Here is a 17,381-nt window from a genome sequence, read left to right as displayed (position 1 = left end):
GTCCAGATATCCCCAACGTGAGTCTAGACTACATCTCTAGCAGATTCCCAGAGAGCTGGCTGTGTACTGTTGGAGTGTGTTTGGGTGGATATACGGTCAATGCTGTGCATTGTGTTTTAGTCCCTCTTTTTTTCTGCAGGCTATGGTATATATTAAACAACCATTGATTTTCAGTTCATTATTCAGTGTATCTCCATTTTGACTTCATTCTTTTCTTTGGCCTGGCTCATGGAGAGCCAGTGTTTTTGAAGGATACAGAAAAAAGAAACAGCAAAGAAAGAGGCGACCTGAGCTGAGGCTCTAAACAGGCAGCACAAGAGGGAATTTGAAAGTAGAATCCCTATTGAAATTCAAGCAACAGCTGTAGGACTTCTGCATCTCAAACACTGAAACAAGAGGAGCCCAGGGACAAATCTGCCAGAACCTCACAGTAGAAATGACAAGCCTATCGTTCATTTCACACCCTGGTTCAGAGAGCCTGTCAGGAAAAGTTAAAATATTTTGCATGAGGAGCTTTGGGAGTTCTAGGAGGAAGAAATGTTGTTGGTCCATTTTATTAAGGAGGAGTATAAGGTCTTCAAGACCAATTATTCTTTGTCCAGGTATTTGGAATGAGGTGTTAATCAGAATTCATTAGCCTGTTCTTGACTGTAGTTTTCATCTCCTTTTTTCTCTCAAACAATCCAGTCATTTGTGGCCTTGATTGTTCTCTCTGCTCGTTTTCTATCAAAGTCACCTCAAGGCTGTTGTCAGTGATGGTTTTTAAGTGAAAACAGGATCGAGAATGTCCGAGACAAAGGCTGTTAATGCATTGCCAGTCCTGGTCATTAAAAACACATGTTGGGTAAGGTGTAAAGTCTGACCTTTCCTTACCTTGAAAGCATTTTGGTCACAGGATAAAATCCTGCCTTGTCCTGCTATTTATTTTGTTTTCCTTGTTTTTCATGGCCTGTTGCTATGGGAGTTTAGCGCTGTTACGCTGTTGAGAGTCACGACCGATTCGCGAGATTAATCACGCCAGGTCTATCAGGAGGTGATAGAGTGCGCCTGATAGCAGTATTTTGTCTCTTCACATAGGGGAACAGTCCTGATTTGCTTCTGCTCGCACCTTGTGGGAACAAGTCAAGAAGGCTGCCAAAACCTTAAAGCTGTCTTTTGCAATAAGTCATACATAATCACATTGTAAGCTATACATTCTTGACAAAAAAAAAGTTAATGTTGTTGATTTTATTTCTTTTGGTGGCTTTTGTAAATGATTTTTTTTTTTATGTACCTTGACTGGGGTGACAGAACACGCTCTGTAACAGACTTTCATCGTCCGTAGATGGAGTTACAACCATTGTTTTGTGTAATTTGTTTGGCACCTTACATATAAACTGTAACAAATGGAAAAGAATAATAAAAGTTTATAGAAACCATATTTAAGTTAGTGAACTTTAGTTGAAACTTATTTAAAAGTTCCAAAAACCCCAAATCCAAGGCATTCTTTATGTATGAAAAAATAAAATACCTTTATTAACAGGGCTTATCTAATTAGCAACAATTACAAACACTTTTTTTTCAGACGTTGCATGTTCTTAAAAATAGAAAACTACCAACAGAAGCTGAGAAGCTATTAGCAAGAGATGAAAGCTTTTGCATGGAACTGTATTGAAGGTTAAATTAACTATTTATACTTAATACACATAATATATGATATTCCAACCCATTAATTCTGAAACAATCTCAGAATCATTCTCGCATTTCAGGATCACTTCCCAAGATACTGGTTTCCTTCTACATTGTTTGACTATATGGTAACACTTTCGGGGGCTATCAACTCCATTTAATTTTAATTAAATTAATTAATTACGTAAATTTTCTACAGAATGCAAACTGACTCATTGATGGTGAGCTGCAGCTGTGCTAGCTACAGCTAACAGGTGTCGAGGCAGTCAATAGAAAATTTTTAACAATTCAAGAACAATTTTTATTCATGTGTTGTTTATCTTAGTGAGTTCCATGGCACACTGAAGGTAATAATAACTGATGGTGTTTTGCTGTTCAGTATTGGTTTGGAGTTATGTTAAAATGGGCTCTTTAACTCTTGTTACCATTTGCAAACATTCTCCTATCCCACTGTGCCTTTTGTCATGCCATCTCTACAGTCAAAATCAGCACAGTTGATAAGTGTGGACACTTAATTATATGGTTGCCATTGAGCAGAGAGCGTAGTCCTGCAGCATTTACAGAACACTGTGAATCATTAAGTGCAGTTATCTGCCAAGACTTGACTAAATCCTGTTATACTAAGTTTAATTGACATTTCTCAGAAAACACACGACAAGGAGTTATTTATTATGGATAAATAATAATAATTGCTTACACTTATATAGCGCTTTTCTGGACACTCCACTCAAAGCGCTTTACAGGTAATGGGGACTCCCCTCCACCACTACCAATGTGCAGCATCCACCTGCAAACCACTCCTGATAAATGGAGTGGTTTGTTTGCTACAGTGACTAGGCAAACATGCAATGATTTTATACATGTTTAAACACCAGGTTTGTGACATGTTTTTAGTGTAAATATGTAGTACATTGCCCTTGTGTTAGTCCATCTGCTCACACTAGACAAAATGTTTTTACTCAGTGATGGGTGGTGGGTGGTTGGTTTGAGGGGCACGATGAAAAATATAAGAAGGGTTGCATACAAGATGCTTATTTTATTTTATTATTTTATTGCTCTTTTGGTTGCAAGTAATTTATCTGAAGATCTCTTGAAAGAAGTCAGGTAATTAGATTCAACAAGTGGGAAGCTTGTTTCAGAGCATTAAAACCCAAAGACTAACAGAAAAGAAATCCCAGATCTCAACACTATTGCTGCAGCATGGATTTAAGTCCTCACACACCGTTACCCCCATCAGAAGCATGATGACTAGAAGAATGGCCTGGGTTGGTCTGAAAAATTATCCAGACCCGAGCAGAATGCATTCACTCATTCTGTTCCCTAATGTATCCTGATGCATAATTATTGGGTTATTTATTTAGTGTCCTGATGAGTGTGTTTTCTCTTAAGATCATTGAATTGTCAGTACTTCCAGTTACAGGACCTCTCTTCTGAAAATGTTATGAGCTTTCTTTAATAAATGAGTTTTTATGCATGGTGGAGGTGGGGTGTCTGTCCTTTCTCTCTCCTCTGTACTAACTTTCCAGAGATGAATGGAGATCTCCAGGCCAGGATTAGTGTCAGCATTTCTGCAATAGCTCACTGAAATATTAACGCCCTTTCCTAACATCTGTATTTCAGTGGCTGTTTCCACACACTTTTGTGCACTATTTTATCAGTATGTGCCTTCTGACCTTTTGTGGTAGCATGTGCTTTGTGATTCTTGGTCGTATTTGTCATGTTTGCTCACATCGTCTTTGCATATCCAAATAACAATTTCAGCAAAATCCACTGTAAAAAAAAATATTTGGATTATTTAAATATTTAAGTTTTGGAGTGAACATTTTCATTTTACGGTATTGCCATCCCAGATTAAATCTGTTTGCATGTTTTATTTACTTGGAAAAAAGATGTCTTCCAGCAATGTATTTGATTTAATTCTATTTGGCATGTACAGTATTTAACTTTTATTAGTACCAATTTTTTTTTCCAGAGCCTTAAAAAAAACAACAAAAAAAAGCAACACATCGTTGGTTAATTCCTTTACAATTTGTCTTTAAGGTACTTCTCTAAAAGAAATCAGCAGCCAAGAGCAACTGTGACCAAGCTATCCTGTAGAATCTAAATTTGAAATTATTCATCTCTATTGTTACATTACAATTCAAATCAAGTAATATATGACATCAATAAGTTGAAAACAACTTAAAAGCAACTGCCCCAGGTTTGCAACTAAACAATCTTTATAACAGCTTTGAGAATATGATCAAACATGTGGACAGTCATTTTTTCAAATCCTCATATAATAATAATAATAATTGCTTACATTTATATAGCGCTTTTCTGGACACTCCACTCAAAGCGCTTTACAGGCAATGGGGACTCCCCTCCACCACTACCAATGTGCAGCATCCACCTGGATGATGCGACGGCAGCCATAGTGCGCCAGAACGCTCACCACACATCAGTGATCAGTGGGGAGGAGAGCAGAGTAATGAAGCCAATTCATAGAGGGGGCTTGTTAGGAGGCCATGATTGATAAAGGCCGATGGGAAATTTGGCCAGGACGCCAGGGTACACCCCTACTCTTTTCGAGAAACACCCTGGGAATTTTAATGACCACAGAGAGTCAGGACCTCGGTTTTACGTCTCATCCGAAGGACGGCGCCTGTTTACAGTATAGTGTCCCCGTCACTACACTGGGGCATTAGGACCCACATGAGCCGCAGGGTTAGCGCCCCCTGCTGGCCCCACTAACGCCTCTTCAAGCAGCAACCTTAGTTTTTCCCAGGGTGTCTCTCATCCAGGTACTGACCAGGCTCACACCTGCTTAGCTTCAGTGGGTTGCCAGTTGTGAGTTGCAGGGTGATATGATATAATGAGGGATATCTTCAAGAGAATAATTCCGGATTGTAAACCATTTAGAATCTAATCAGTTTGTTTCCTAAATTTATGACGTCATTACTTCTCCAAACAAAAATCATGATATTTGTTTTAGATATGTACAACATCAAATAAAATTAAAATAATTAATGGTGCTCTAGAATAATTGAGATTGCCTCCCTAGATTGAAAAATAACATTTTCCCCCTAATATAATGCTACTATAGACATAGCAATAGGAAAAGTGATTTTACTCACAGTACTATGTGAATTTCCCTCTCAAAACTTAGGAAACTTTTATAAAATATTTGGGGTATATTTGAGTGTTTTTGAGCCAATTGAATTTGTACTCCTCCTTGTTTTTATCAGTTTTTTTATCCCTCTGTGCCCTCTCCTTTGTATCTCAGCTTCTCCAGCCCAGCCCGAAAAGCCTCCCAAACACGACAAGTCAAAGGCGCAGAAGAAAGAGAAGAAAGCAGATCACTCTGAGGGGCTGGAGTTCCACCGCCTGCTGGAGGACACAGTCTTTGTGCTCAGCGGATTCCAGAACCCCTTCCGGGCTGAGCTGAGGGACAAGGCCCTGGCAATGGGCGCCAAGTACAGACCCGACTGGACTCCTGACAGTACACACCTCATGTAGGTTCACAAGGCCGTGCCTGTGGAGAGGTCCTTCATTGTCAAGGCTGCCAGGTGGCTTTGAATGAAAATGGAGGTTTAAAAGTCATTTACGGCCACTGGAGGCCTCATTACATTGGAATTAGCTTCTCTGCATACAGTATGTAGATGCCTACTTTCCTCATTCTATAGAATTTGAGTTGAACACGTTGAAAGGGAATCCGTCAAGCATCTTGTTCACAGACCCTGTGATTGAGGTTTAGTCTCAAGAATCTCATCTCACCTGTGCACTAAGATATGTGACAACAGTGCCATGTTATAGCCTAAATGAAGTCGCAGTATATTTATAGTCATTTCTGGGAAGTCATGAGAAATGTTGGTGTGTTACTGCTGTGAGTTCAAAAATGGGCCTGAAGGTTCATCTTTCAGTGGGAGAGCTTTGGAGCATGTGAACGTTAAGTGTTGTCAGATCTTCTAACAGTTTAAAACTATTCTTTGGCCCCTGAGATTGAAGATAAATAGGCAATTCCAGATTAGGGAATAATAGGAAGAAGCAAGGCTAGTTGTTATTCATTACACAAGGGACAAAAGTAGGCATTGGAAAAGTGGATTATCATGACTATATTTAAATATTCATATTATAAATATAGGATAATATATAAATATTTAAATGAGTGCACTTATTAACCTGTTTTGAATACTTACAGTAATAGTGTTTTGGTGAAAGGTAAAGAATCTCCCATAGGTGGGAAGACTTTAAAGTGCACTTTAATCTGACAGCACAAGTGCATGTCCTTATTTTTAAATGTAAGGAAGTGTTTTTAAAATCAGGCTGATGAAAAAGAGGCAGCATTGACTGCTGTTATACTATAAATCTGTGGCTGGAGGAGAAGGCATGCCAACAAGCTGTCTGCCCAGATAAAGTAAATCATGTCCACTCATTCATTACATGTTTCATCAGTTGAAAATCATTAGCTGAACAAGTAAATAAAAAATGGGTCCATCACAGACTGTCTGATTTCACAAAGCACAGACGATTAAACAATTTCGCTTGAAAGCATTTTTGAGCAGTATGTGTGGCAGGGAGTGTGTCTTAAGTGGTAGAGTAATTGATTTTTCCTAGAAGGAGAGTTGAAGTCCTATTCTTTATTTATTGAAGTTGAAAAGCTGGTGGAAATCCCAAGTTGCTCAGCTAGAAAAGGCTCCTGTTTGGTTCACATCATGAGTTTTACAATCCTGGTTCAGGTCTGGGTGATTAAGCAGCTTGGAGCCTAAGTTACCAAGCAGCAGTATATAATTGCTGGGTCTGACTGGGCTTGACTTGGCCATGAGGATCCTCAGCTTTAGAATTTGCAAGACATGGATCACTCCTCCTGTCGATGTGTAAAAATAACAAACAGCTTAAATAGGAGCACATGTGAAATCCTTATCCCTCCCACACTGAGTGAAGGTCATAGTAGTGGATTACTTAAGAGCTGGTAGTTAGAAATTGGGAATCTGCAAAATAGAAACAGTTCTGTATTTAAGGAAAATATGTATTTTTGACTTAACAATATGATATGTCCTGCTGTAAAGCATCAGGTTTGCAAATAAACAGCGTGCTGAGCAGTGGTGGATGTTCATCCAGTATCCAGTAGTGTATCAGTACTGTGTACTGTTCCACGATTGGATTGTTCCATAAGAAGTGGAATTTTTCTCCCAAACTATATCTTTGATCTCCTTGTGTTTTCCAGTTGTGCCTTTGCCAACACCCCGAAATACGGCCAGGTGAAAGCGCTAGGGGGCGCTATTGTGCGCAAGGAGTGGATCCTGGACTGCCATAAGAGGAAGCAGAGGATTTCGTACAAACGGTGAGAAATGCCACCCGACAGCAAATGCTTGCTTCCGCCTCATGGCACAACTGACACAGGGACGGGACTGGAATGGAGCTGTACTGTATGTTCAATGCACTGGCACCGGTGTCTGAGGCAAAGACATCAGAGAAAGTAATGAGAAATGGAGGTGAGAGTCAAGTCTTTGATCAACAGGAAAAAAGGCAGCATTAAAATTCTTGAAGGGCCTGTGAGCTCCTGCTCTCTTATTAGCTAATTTAAGAGCTGGCGGCTTTCATTTCACACTCCAGGGCCTGAGTGGCAGGAAGGGAAGGTTAGCACTGGATTCTGAAAAAACAGAGAGGTCATGCAAGGGAATACAGCAAAGAAATATTCTGGAGCTAAAAAGTTCAAGTCAGAATAGGAGTCATCCCTATTGTTATTGTACAGGACTTAAGAGTGCCATGTGCATGGGGCTTTTTGGATGCCAAACAATAGGTTGTCAGTCATTTCATTCTAGTCATCTCTGTTTATGTCAAAACCACACTTCTTTCTGCCTGCTGATATATTCCAGACTCCAGATGTATGTTCTTATCAAATAGAAATATTTGCCAGCCTTGTCAGAGGTATTCCGATGCCGTGACAGTGATCACTAGTTTATCGACTTTGGGACACTCTCATCTGCACTGTGCGCTGATCTGGGAGCTTAGCAGTAAGGATGCAGTCGCACACAGTAGTTCAGATCCTTAAGCATATATGAGCATCACCTTTTAGAGATATTGTTTTTTGTGTCGTAACTGAATTTTTCCCAGATGGTCAGAATATTGTGGTTTGACTCTGGTGTTAAAGAAATATTTGTTCAATATGTTTTTATAATAACAATAAAACTTTACTCCAGTGCTTTTGATAATCCTTGCGTATTATATAAGCATGATAACTCAGCCAGCATTGCACATGGGGATCATTTGCACTAGAAATAAGGGAGTGCTGCCACACTGATGTAGGTGCTTAAAGGTTAATACATGCGTTTGTTTCATCTTCGATCTGTAGAGCTGCGAAAAATATGAAGCTCTCTGATCACACTTTATGAAAATGTTGACATCAAAGGGAGGATTCGGGATTACGTCATTTTGTAGCTTCACGTGGGCTTGCTTTTTTACATCCTCTTAGTGGTCTGAGACACTGTCCTTGGTGTGGACTGTTAGAAGTAGAACTGATGATTAAGTCATATAAGGTGCAAAGTAATGCATTTATTGCCATTCCACTGACTCGGTTATAAATCTGAAACTAAATTCGGCATGTCTTGGATTGCAAAATGTAATTCGTTATTTTATTTTTCAATCAATACATTTTAGGGTGCAATAGATTTGTTTTTTTAAATGGCTCAGGTTTAACTGTGATCCAGACATTGTGGGTTTTATCTTGGGTTATGTCACTAGCTGACCTTGACTGGGGTTCCCCAGGCAGTGGTGCTAAAGTTACTAACTGAATGTACCCCTTTAGACCGTTTTTTTCAGCAGCGTTTTTTGCTCAAGCAGAGAGGATACTAAAATTAAGATCTTTTGCAGTTTCTTAACATGTAAATAAGTTTAGATGTGTTGTGCAACTTTGAGAGAAGGCATACTTGGAAATGAATCAGTTCAACAGCGGAGGTGGATGCATGAAGAGACGTTCTTTTAATGTTTCAAACTTAGGATTGAGCCCATGTCTAAAACTTTCACGTTCACGACTGAACACCTAGTGTTGCCACAGCCAGGAGCGACTTGAAGTGCCCCGATAACACCAGTAACGGCTCAGAACCTGGTCAAGCAACGGCAGAGCCTAAATGTTAGCAGTAATGAAACAAAGCCACGCTCTTTGAAAAACGGCTGCTAGGAGCATTTCGTTCACAAAGACATTTCAGACCGGCCCCGGTTTATTTATTTAGATGTCGATTTCAAAGCAAGGACTCTGTTTTTGTAAAGCGAACGTGCATGTTCCTCAAGAGCCTTTTTTCTTTCCTTTTGTGTGTCGGCGGAGTCGCTCTGAAAAGCCCACAGAGGCAGGGTGGGCTCGGGGACACGCCTCCTCGCCTCTCCACTCACCGCTGTTCACAGACCAGCTCCTTCATCGTGGCTGTAAAGGGAGCTCATTACACAGTCTGTATTTAAAACCTCCATTTCGCATGGGTAATTAAAACAACAGGCAGCCTTTGAAGTGGAAGCTGGAGCTCTTTCAGCCATCGACAAAGAACCTGCCTCCTTGCACATAAATGTCAGGGATGGAAATAAAAGGAGATATGCAGCCTTGCAAATTAGAAGTTTAAAAACATTTTTGTTTTCAATTAATGACAGTGTGTGCATACCTTAAATAGCAGTCCATTTGTTCTTTGGTTACAATATGTTACTGCACTTCACTGTATGATCCTTGGCCTTAAAAGCTTAGTTATGCATCAGGTGTAGTCTATGACAGATAACATAAGAAAGTCTGTAAAGCAGAGGAGACAATTTGACCCATCTGTATTGATCAGTTAATACCTAGTTGTCAGTATCCAATCACAATTAGTGATTTTTTTTCTTGTTTTTCTTCTTTCCGATTTCAGAGCGGCAATAGGGTGGTGACCAAAAATATCCACCGTATTCTCAACTGAGGCCTTACTACTGCATTGTACAATTTTAACATGACACTAATCAATTTGAGTATTAAACTTTTAACTACATATTCCAACTTGTTTTGCTTCTTTTACTTTTTACCCACATGGGCCAGAAGTCATTAGTTAATTGTCGATAAAAAATACCTGTCTTTTTTCCTGTTTAGTGTTTCTCATTTTATTTTTGCAGTTTTTCCTATCTGCAGCTGTCGGTGTTAAATGTCATTAGATGGACATTTATGCAATATTTAATTACAGCTAAATCTTTTTGGAATGTCCTTTGCAATCTGGTCCTCCACAAACTTGAACTTGTACTCGACTTTCACACTCTTCTGGAATCTAGGGTTAGGAAGAGTGGTCCTTATACAGAATAGTCTGTTTTCTTCCAATTAACCCATTCTTTCCTTTTATTTTAATACTCTAATGCAATATATATATATTGCTATAATATATTGCTTAACATGCAGTGCACAGAGCATAAACTATGTGAATATTTATAGTTTGATGCCTAAAGAAAATCAATTCAAACCAATTCAACAAAGGAATTTTTCTTTCATTAATGAACCACTTTTTTAGTATTAATAATTGTATCACCCTAATATTTTAAATAGGGTTACAAATACATTCTACAGGTGTTTCCAAAAACAAATGCAACAACTCTGCTGGGAATAGTTATAACTACAACTGCTCCTTTACTGCAAACAAGTATCCATAAGTGCTGACTTCATTTCTTGCATGTGGAAGGAGTTAATTCAAGATCCAGCTACTTTTCCCGTTAAGAAGTTGAAATTAAAGCTTGGGAAAAAAAACATATTTTAAAGCTGGCTTTTTCTGTGCAGTACTTTTGAGTGCAGTATGGCACTCTGAGACAAATGTTGTTTTCATGGGTTTTAATGGCTGGAATTGCTGACCAAACTTTAGACTCTATAAAAAAAAATGAGATAACAGAAGTGGTTTGACACTTATCCGTGAAAAAGAGTGAAAGCCTGAGAAGTTATGAGGTATCCAAAGTAATCATAGCACCACAGTTAACATACTGATGGGAACTTGGCAGGGAGCCTGACTGAGTGTACATGCTAGATTGAAGGCTTTCCAATTGGGTGAGTTATCTGTGCTTCACTGAGTGAATTTACTGTGTATCGCCTAAGGAATTCTTGGCAATTGTCATATGAGACTTTCAGTCACTTTGGCTGCTACACATTGCATGTTTTTGCATTTATTCTATGGGAAACATCTGTATAGTGAAACAAGCATGAGCAAGAAAAGCCATTCCTATTATTGTGGCCAAGATCAATACACTCCTTTGAGACTGAAAGCTTTTTCTGTATTGTTTTTCTTCGGATTTTTTTTCTCATTTTTGTTCTGTCTTAAGCTCTGAGGGCCTGATTGAGTCCCCTGCTGTTTATGAAGAGGTTTATGTCCTAGATTTTTTGGGGGGTTCTTTATCCCTAAGAGCATAGTGTTCTACTTGTCTCTGAAGAGCTCTATTCAGGGATAAGACATTCCTCTTCAGAAACATACCTGCCCTGTTTTCTCCTCATTTAAAGCCTCTTATGCACAAACCATAATGCCCTTAGTCATAGGAGTATGGTATCATGCACTTAAGTTGTTTTAGATACTCTTAAAAATAAAATAAAATGCTCAGTTACTATAGTATTCTGCAGTGTTGGGGGGAACAACACTAAAATAACAGTCCAGGAATACTATATTAGAAAGATCTGGAAGCCACGCTGGATTTTTTTGTTGCTGTCGTCATTTAAAACGTTTTTTTCCATCCTTTCATTTAGTGCTGCCTTGAATTCCTGGTCAATGTCACTGAAGGCAACCTCATTACTTATTACTTCATTGCCAAGAGGCATCTTACTCATATTAGTTTTTTTGTTTTGTTTGCCTGGTCTCTGCCTGGTCTTTGGTGTCCATTTCTGTAGACAGAGCCAGTTGAACCTTCCTATAATGATACCTGGAACCGTTCTGAAGTGTATAAACACTTGGAGCTCTACTGGTCCAGTGGTCTCTTCTGACGACACTAATGCATCAGCTCTCAGAATCTTAGTTGCATTATGGATGTTTTTCAAGGCCAAACATCTATAAACAAATTTTTGCTTCTTTTTTTTTTAATCCGTCCACAGTAGTGTGTATTTTAGAAATAAAAATAAACTCTACTGTTTATTTGTTATAAAATAAAAAAGAGATGGGACTTAAGATGGCCAAATGGTAATGTATAAATAGGTAATGTCCTAATCTCATCATTAGGCAAGTAAATTAAGAAACAGTGAAACACCAAAATGTTATTGGTTAATGTTCCTTGCATCTGCAACAGAAGGTAAACAAAATATCCTTATTCACAAATTTAAAACAACACGGGGGGAACTTGCGATGCAACCCAAACAGTCAGCAGTGATTCTTTTATGGACAACTTCATAATTATAGATTTGCTGCACTTTTTTGTTCACTCTTACAGATCAAGGCACATTTTTAAAACAGTGGTCCACATTACCTATGTAATTTGAAGTATAATTGTATTTTTTTAACTTATAGAAGAAATGTAGCATTGGAGAGACACTTAGTGTTTTCCAAAATCATTTGCATAAGAGCCTTTGGCCTTGGTAGGATCCCTGTAATACAATCGAGGCCCAGGGTTTCTGAAGGAGTGCAGTGGAATGGGCTTGAGTTAGCCGGGCTATCTCAAGCACGAGCAGCCCCTGCGACTTGACTGGACACCTGTGATTTTGCTGCAGCATTCCAAAAACCATGTCTCCCATGAGGCACCGTGAGAGAAATCCCCTACTCCTCATGTTGGTGCGTGAGGGAATTGGACTGTGCCACATTGATCACTTTTACCAACTGCAAATGGGGAGTATAATAATAGGCAGAAAGCTCATTCTACAGTTTTAAAAAATGATTCTGAGGGCATTGATCTTTTCCATGACTTTTTTAATTTGCTACAGTTTCAGTTTTAGTCTGGTGACATTTTCACTTCCTGTTCAATTATCCCCGTGAAGTAAATCCTGAGAACAAATGTATGAAGTGTGTGTAACACCGATTTTGGGCCTTCGTTATTGAAATATATGTAAAGCTCTCTTGCTTGGCACTTGAATTACTGGATAAAGTAGATGGAGTGGTTTTTAAATTCTACATTGAGAATTCCACCTGCGCTAGTAGCTTAGGAGCTTAATCTGTTCCAGTGTGTTCCCTGCTGGCTACACAGAACCTGTTATCAGTGGGCCTGCCCACTTTTTCAAAGTTTGTGTGAGACACCTGTCACCAACTGTGGCAAAAGTCAGACAGCAATGATTTAAAGAGACAGTAGAGATAGGGTCCTTTTAAAATATTTTACCCCTGGTTTCCGGTTCTGCAGATTCTTTGTCCCAGATGTATACTTTATTAAAGCACGCACTCAGTGGAAATCGTTTCCCTTGAGTTTTCTGAGATGCCCAGGAACTGTGCTGGTAATCTGATGCTCTAAAGTGCCTGACAGAAGAGACATCATTGACTAAGAAAGCTGAGGTAGCCTATGGGCGAGTCAGGCCCATGTGGCAGGTAAGATCAGAGCTTCGGACAGGCTTCATTGCTCACCTGGTCTTTGATGAAAAGCCCACACACAATTTTACTATAATTCGCAATTACTGCCCTTGCTCCCTGTCCTGTACACTTTTCTGCCATTATTATGGACAAAGAGACACTTAATATGAAGAAAACGTTTGGAAAGTACACCCAGCTATTGCTAAACAGGTTATAGCTGACTATTCCTTCACATCTGGGGAGTGTCAATGAATGTATCTTTTAATTTGCTGAAGGCATAATGGACAAGCTGAAGTACTGTTGAGTCTGAACCCTTTCACTGGGATGATAACTGACTTAATTGCTCTTTTAGCCATTTTGCTTTAAAACCACAAGGTCACAATTAAAATTTAGTCACGCAGGTCCTTATCTGGAATTAAGTCCATCCTCAAGATCACTGAATTACTGTATTTCCCTCATGGAACAATATGGCAATGCCGATAACTCGTTCCTGTTCACTGGTGTGGAGCCCCTAAACCCCATCAGCAGAAGTGCTGATCTTTATACATGTTTACTGTCAATGGGTTTTCCTTGGGTGAAGGTCATTTGGTTCTTATCTCTCCTAAACATTCACATCAACAGTTGAAAATGTTGTCAGTGGAAAGTCAAGTCTTTTATTCTGTTTGATTGTTTAAATGTGGGATAGCAGTTTCTCTGGGTGTCCAGTGGCCATCCAGTTGATTATGTCTTTATAGTACACCGTTTCTTCCATATTTTGTTTTCCTATATTAATTACCCTGTTAATCTGCAAGATGCTTTCATCTTATTATAATGTTTTGTAAGGCATAAAGTATAAACCAGTAGAGCCAATGCAGAGAGCTTTTGAATCCTAATACTTACAATGCTAATACCTACAGTAATGTTCAAGCAAGTTGCTATTGAAAGGTGTCCACAAAACACCCAGGATGGCCTCAGCTCTGGTTTGCACTGTCAGTAAATGAGGGGTATGCCAGATTGACCCTCACTAAGACATTGCAAGACAGAGCACAGGTGACGCTACATGTTAAACCAATGTCTCTTGCTTATCTACTTGTTTCATCTTAGCTCATTAGACAAAGCTTTTTTTTTATTAAGCGTCAGCCCCTTCCTTGAATTATAAAGCAGATTACTCTTCTGTTCTGCAGGTCTACCATGGTGCTGTTTGAAATTCTCAAAAAAGCATAATCTACACACTTTCTCTTCAGAGCTGATAAGAAGCAGTACCTCAATGCTTAGAGAGCTGTTAGGTGCCAGACCCCTTGTCACAGAACCATAGGTTTGAGAAGTGACCTGATGATCCTGGATCAATAATAATCTGCCAGTCATTCAACAAGGCAGGCTGAGTGGCCAATTTCCATTTGCAGCTTTTCTGATATTGTATTATTGACTGTGTTTTTCTGTTTCTATAGGTACCTTATGGATGGAGCAGAATCCAGCTCAGAAGAGTCAGAGGAGGAGAACAAGACAGATGATATTGAAGATTCCTGCAAACAGGTTACCAAGTCCAATTGTTTAGTTGGACACACATCTCTTAACATGGAGCCGGGTAGAGAGGGTGATAGTTTTTACCCCATAATGTGCCCAGCAGACAGTATTAGGGGTGTGCAACCCTGAAATGGGAGTAACAGAGCCCTGCAGAGTGCGTAAGATTTAAATAGCCAGGGAAAAAGAACCAGTAACTAGTAAGCAAAGTAGTAAACAATATTACCGAAGAATAAATTAACAGCTTCATGTTGCTTTTTGCTGATCTCAGCCCATCACTTCTCGAAGGCTTTGTGAGTATGGCTGGGTAGATTTTCAGATACCCACATTTAAAACTGGTTGTGCAGTTACTAATGAAACATATATCCAGTTAAATTTTGCAGAGCTTTGGCTAATTAAATCTGGAAGACTAGTGACCTCTTCCATGTGTGAAATATCCTTTGTATTTCTGTTTAGCTTCTGAAATTTGATCTCTAAATTCTTAACTGGTCACTGGTTCATGTGGTTCTTATTAGTTACCTCAGTTTTAAAGATCTTGGGAAGAATTTCGGAGGCACCAATACACAAATTTATATACTGCCATATCGTAGATGTGTAGACTGAGCTTCATCTGGCACCCCAGCAGAGACTAAAATCATACTGATGTGGCTGTAGTGCAAGTAGAGTCTGTCACATGAGAAGTTAAACCAAAGATTGCTGAGCACTGTTCAGAAGAGGAGGACTGCTTGGCTGTATTCTTGTTCAGGCTTTCTAATGGACTCCTACCTAAAAGTCTCAGAACAATTGGTACTTTTTCACATAGGTACTTCACCTTGTGGGAATCTGGAGCAAAATAACGAGCCTTGTTGTTGAAGCTGATGTCCTGGCTTCTTTCAAGGAGGAGCTGGATGAGATCCTCGAATCAATTAGCTAATAGCAACTAAATAGATAGACAGGCGAAATGGCCTCTTCCTGTTTGTAACCTTTTGTAAAGCTCCGTGGTTTAAGTGGCCCAGAACCCTCTATCTACTCCTAATGTTCCGATTTTACGTAAGCTTCCATTTCAAGAGAGAGCTGCAGTTCAATAGGGGAGTGGGTGAGGAGCTTCCTGTCTCTAAAAAGCCATGGATTATAAAGTATTACATGATTGCACTGTATCCTTTAATTAGAGAACAGAAAATGGACACTAATGGCTATGATGACATGTTAAGAAAGATCAATGTTTTTGAGCAACGAAAGAGATAAGACCCTACATGTCTTTTGGGTTGCTGAGTTCATTGAAATCTTTTCCAGAGTGGACATTCCCCCAGTAGGAACCACAAGAAGGCAACCCCCCAGAAAGAGTCCAGAAGTGGCTCAGACAGGCCAGGACCTTCTCGGGATGTCCCAGACGAGGAGGACAAGTACGGTGGTTCCACAGATGAAGACAGACCTGGTATGTCATAGCCCATCCTGCTCATTCAGGGAGTCATCCTGAGGCTGGGAGATCTTTAAGCCAGCGTTTACGGTACAGGGCTTGTTACCTACAGTTCATGCCACTGAACTAGATTCACAAAAGTGCAGCAGAATTTTACTGCAGTATTTCACCAACTCATTTCTGTCACAGGAGCACATGCTTAACAGTTGTCTTATCATTATTCTGCAGTTCTTCCCTCTACAGCACACAGAGTCTTACGTTTGGACTGATTGTACACACATTTGCATTTTTAGGAATCTGAATGTGCTGTCACACACGGCTTTCCTGTTTGTTAGGCTTTAATTCCTGAGACCTGTTCTCTCTGACCTTGGCATTAGCTCATTACCATTAAGCTGTGTGAGGTCCCTATGCATGACAGGGTTCCACAGAAATTAGTTAGTTCTGCCTTACTCTGCAACACTGAAAATAAATAAACAGCAGTGTGCTTGACACTTCTTGATTGTGTGGTTGAATTTCCTTCTAGAACATAAGAAATCTGAATGTTTTTATAGAGCCAGTTTTCCTATATAAAGATTTTGTTCTGCATTGTTTTACAGTGATCTTAATTCTGAAATTTTCTGTTGTGATTTTAATATTTCCGTAGCTTCTCACATTAGAAATGTTCAAATTTTGCTCAAAATTAAATTAATACTATTTTACAACACAAAGACAACAAGTTAATAAAACATTCGCACCTTGTCACAGAACCTACAGAAAATCTGCAATGATGTAATAGTTGTATTATACAACACTTGATTTACAGTGGTATAATTACATCTTAAAATATAGTTTCCTAACTTTTTGCAAAGTGTTACCCTTTTATGGTTCTGTACAATAAAGAAAATTGTATTTTACACTTATTGACACTAGACTGTAATCCCTGCGGCCTAGTCTGTGATTTGCTATTGTGATATTATTGTAAAGCTGTTTGAGATCCTATATCAGGATTTCACAGGAATTCTATTTTTTTTTCTCTCGCACTGAATCAAAAGAAGTGAATGGCATTTTATAGAAAACATGGCTGAAAAGCCACATGTGAGGGATAAATGCATAAATTATAATCTTTTGAGATTTCTTTCATACCAGTAAATTTATTGTGCTCAGAGTTTTTCCGACTAATCTAGCCTTTTCATTCATTCGTGTCTACCTGATAAATTGTTGAGGATTTTTATAGTTGTCACTAAGAGGTCACAAATACACAGAAACATGGGTGCTACAATCCAGGATGTCAAGATTAATTGTCTTTTATTTGTGAGACTTAATAGAGACTAATAGACTAATAGAGAGCTGTACATGAAAAGAAGAAAGAGATCTTTAGCAAAAGTGGTATTGGTTCCATTTGG

General features: G+C 39.1%; 1 protein-coding gene and 1 long non-coding RNA gene across 2 annotated transcripts in view; both read left to right on the top strand.

Moving 5' to 3' along the window:
- xrcc1 (X-ray repair complementing 1) overlaps positions 1 to 17,381 on the top strand; it is a 53,336-nt gene that overhangs the window by 13,912 nt on the left and 22,043 nt on the right. The window contains exons 9-12 of the mRNA XM_088621630.1: positions 4,934 to 5,162; positions 6,875 to 6,991; positions 14,531 to 14,615; positions 15,876 to 16,017. Of these exons, the coding sequence (XP_088477756.1) occupies positions 4,934 to 5,162; positions 6,875 to 6,991; positions 14,531 to 14,615; positions 15,876 to 16,017 (573 nt within the window). The remainder of the gene's footprint in view (positions 1 to 4,933; positions 5,163 to 6,874; positions 6,992 to 14,530; positions 14,616 to 15,875; positions 16,018 to 17,381) is intronic.
- On the top strand, positions 7,000 to 9,650 carry LOC148640173 (uncharacterized). The gene is made up of 2 exons (XR_015930738.1): positions 7,000 to 9,120; positions 9,534 to 9,650. It is a non-coding gene; the product is annotated as an uncharacterized LOC148640173 (long non-coding RNA).

This window comes from Lepisosteus platostomus, chromosome 26, assembly GCF_059453375.1.
Source record: "Lepisosteus platostomus isolate fLepPlt1 chromosome 26, fLepPlt1.hap1, whole genome shotgun sequence".
Classification (NCBI taxonomy): Eukaryota; Metazoa; Chordata; class Actinopteri; order Semionotiformes; family Lepisosteidae; genus Lepisosteus; species Lepisosteus platostomus.
This window is presented reverse-complemented; position numbering and strand designations above follow the sequence as displayed.